We start from the raw sequence: 1,093 nt of genomic DNA on the forward strand, positions 1-1,093 counted from the left end.
CCGATCATCTGTTGTAACATGCAGACGAAGGACCGACACCGGACAAGGTGGATCAGTGAGCCCATTTCCACTCAGGGCGCTTCGCTCCCAGCTGCCGTCTGAAATGATCCGCTGAGACACTCGGCCCATCCATCCAGCATCTCCTTTCTGGAATCACCGCTGAGAACCCGTTTTCCAACTCGTGGACGAGCGGATGTGGCCCTTAACGACCGGGATACAGCTGTGGCGATAACTACTGACCTTTTCCTCTGCACCCTACCGGTCGGCGATTTCACTGGGTTTTTGTGCAGTCCTACTCCCGATCTCTCTCACTGTGTGTTTCGCACAGTAATAGGTGGCCGTGTCGTCCAGTATTAGGCTGTTTATTTGCAGATAAACTGTGCTGCTGTCCTTGGAAACCTCGAATCGGCTATCGAATCTAGGAGCGTAATCTTTGTTACCGTTACCCCAGACAACGGCCACCCATTCCGGCCCTTTCCCTGAGACCTGTTTCATCCAGTACACGCCATAGTCGCTGAGACTGAACCCACTGACCGCACAGGTCAGTCTGTGGGACTGTCCAGTCTTTACCATCTCTGACTCGGGCTGTTTCAGCACGATATCGAACTGCGCGCCTGTCAACAAAAGAAGAGCAGAAATTGATAAAAAATGTTCCACGAGCATAGATTCACAAAGCCTCCGAGAAACAGTCTGCCTCGGGCCGATAATAAATAGTGAGACAGACACCTTGAAGGCAAAGCAGGAGGAGACAGAAATAAGGAATGCCCCATATCTTGCTGAGCACTGAATCCGACTTCGACATTTTTGACATCAGCGGCTTCAGTTGAGACCGGATTTATCGCGATCAGCCGAGAGCGCTGTTCAAATAGAGTCATAGACTGCCAATGTGAGGAGGAGCCGCCGTTTGTAAAGGCTCCCACACAATGAAACCAGAGACAGATTACTGTCCCCGCCCCCAGCAGAAATTACAATTTTCCAAAATATATTCATTTTTGCACAGGAAACAGGTCGGCGGCAGTGACTAGATCCGGATTGACAGGGCTGAGAGTCACCCGCCAGTGGACAAACGTCACCCTGTGAGACAGGAAGTGTG

At 51.2% G+C, this 1,093-nt stretch overlaps 1 gene segment (V, D, J or C); it reads right to left on the reverse strand.

Moving 5' to 3' along the window:
- Positions 1-255: 255 nt before the first annotated feature.
- On the reverse strand, positions 256-817 carry LOC134352427 (immunoglobulin heavy variable 3-33-like). The segment is given in 2 exon segments: positions 256-614; positions 727-817. Coding segments are annotated over 2 exon segments (444 nt in total).
- Between the last annotated feature and the right edge of the window lie 276 nt (positions 818-1,093).

The sequence above is a fragment of the Mobula hypostoma genome, chromosome 10 (genome assembly GCF_963921235.1).
Source record: "Mobula hypostoma chromosome 10, sMobHyp1.1, whole genome shotgun sequence".
Taxonomy (NCBI): domain Eukaryota; kingdom Metazoa; phylum Chordata; class Chondrichthyes; order Myliobatiformes; family Myliobatidae; genus Mobula; species Mobula hypostoma.